Raw genomic sequence first — 1159 nt, 5'->3', positions numbered from 1 at the left:
GGGGGGGGGACCCCGCAGAGCAGTGCTGGTGCTGGTGCCCGACCTCCTGCTCTGTGCCCTCACGCTTGGGTCACCTGCCCCCTTCTGGCTCACGTCACCAGCAGCCGACTGCCCGAGACCTCGGAGTCAGCAGGCCCAGCTTCCTCAGGGGCTGGCTCCCAGGCGCTACCTCTGGACTAACCCTCCCCGCCGGCCTTCACTGGGTCAGCACAACCTGTGTCTTCCTCTCCTGGAGCCTTGCTGGTGGAGCCCTCTCTGCTGGTGCCCCGCAGGGACGGACAGCCACTCTGACCTGCTTCCAGCCCTGCCTGGGTGACCAAGACCCATTTGACAGGAGGCACGACGGTTAGCTCCTCAGAGCAGAGGGACAGCCATCGGGGTCAGAGAGCCAGGGCAGAGGCAGAAGCCCTGTAACTTCTTCCTCGTGTGTGCGCTGCCCCCTTAGACATGAAAGAGGGGGCGGGGGGCTCAGCGTGCCAGGATTGTTCTCTTCTGCCCTTGTGAACTGTAGATTGCCCCCGCGGAAGGCCCAGATGTCAGCGAGAGGATGGTCATCATCACCGGACCACCTGAAGCTCAGTTCAAGGTCAGTGCCAAGGGCCTGCAGGCTCTGGACACAGGCAGCCACTGTGGGGGTAAATGAGGGATTTTAGCAGATGCAGCCACCTCAGAAACACAATCAAGACCCCCCTTTGGACGCCCACACTTCTTTGCCCTTGCTGCTACGTTGCTTGTGTAGTCACCCCCAACCCCTGCCCTGGGGCGACCTCCTCTTCTCCCCAGTGGAAAGCAGATCTCTGTCAGTGCCTGCAGGGGCCTCTGGGCTCTCTGACCCTTCAGCCATGGCTTTGAGGATGTTCCAAACTCATCGTCATTTGTATCCTTGGGGGAGTGAATATAGGGAAACAGGCAGGTCTGGTGGGTGTCTTGTTTCGTTTTCTTTGCCTTTTTTTTCTTCCTTAGATAAGCTGGGTTTTCTAAAAGTCAAACATTTATCAAAACATAATCCTTATCATTAAAGATATGTATAATTTTGCCTTAAAAGGCAAAATTAGAGCTCTCCCTGGTGGCGCAGCGGGTTAAAGCACAGCACTAAGAAGCTTAAGCCACTTCCGCATGAGTTCGATCCCCGCCTGCCCCGGAGGAGATCCACATGGCG

At 57.4% G+C, this 1159-nt stretch overlaps 1 protein-coding gene across 1 annotated transcript in view; it reads left to right on the top strand.

Moving 5' to 3' along the window:
- IGF2BP2 (insulin-like growth factor 2 mRNA binding protein 2) overlaps positions 1-1159 on the top strand; it is a 66386-nt gene that overhangs the window by 58456 nt on the left and 6771 nt on the right. The window contains exon 12 of the mRNA XM_012730293.1: positions 512-586. Within this exon, the coding sequence (XP_012585747.1) occupies positions 512-586 (75 nt within the window). The remainder of the gene's footprint in view (positions 1-511; positions 587-1159) is intronic.

This window comes from Condylura cristata, unplaced genomic scaffold (genome assembly GCF_000260355.1).
Source record: "Condylura cristata isolate star-nosed mole 26May11 unplaced genomic scaffold, ConCri1.0 scaffold00003, whole genome shotgun sequence".
NCBI classification, from domain to species: domain Eukaryota; kingdom Metazoa; phylum Chordata; class Mammalia; order Eulipotyphla; family Talpidae; genus Condylura; species Condylura cristata.
This window is presented reverse-complemented; position numbering and strand designations above follow the sequence as displayed.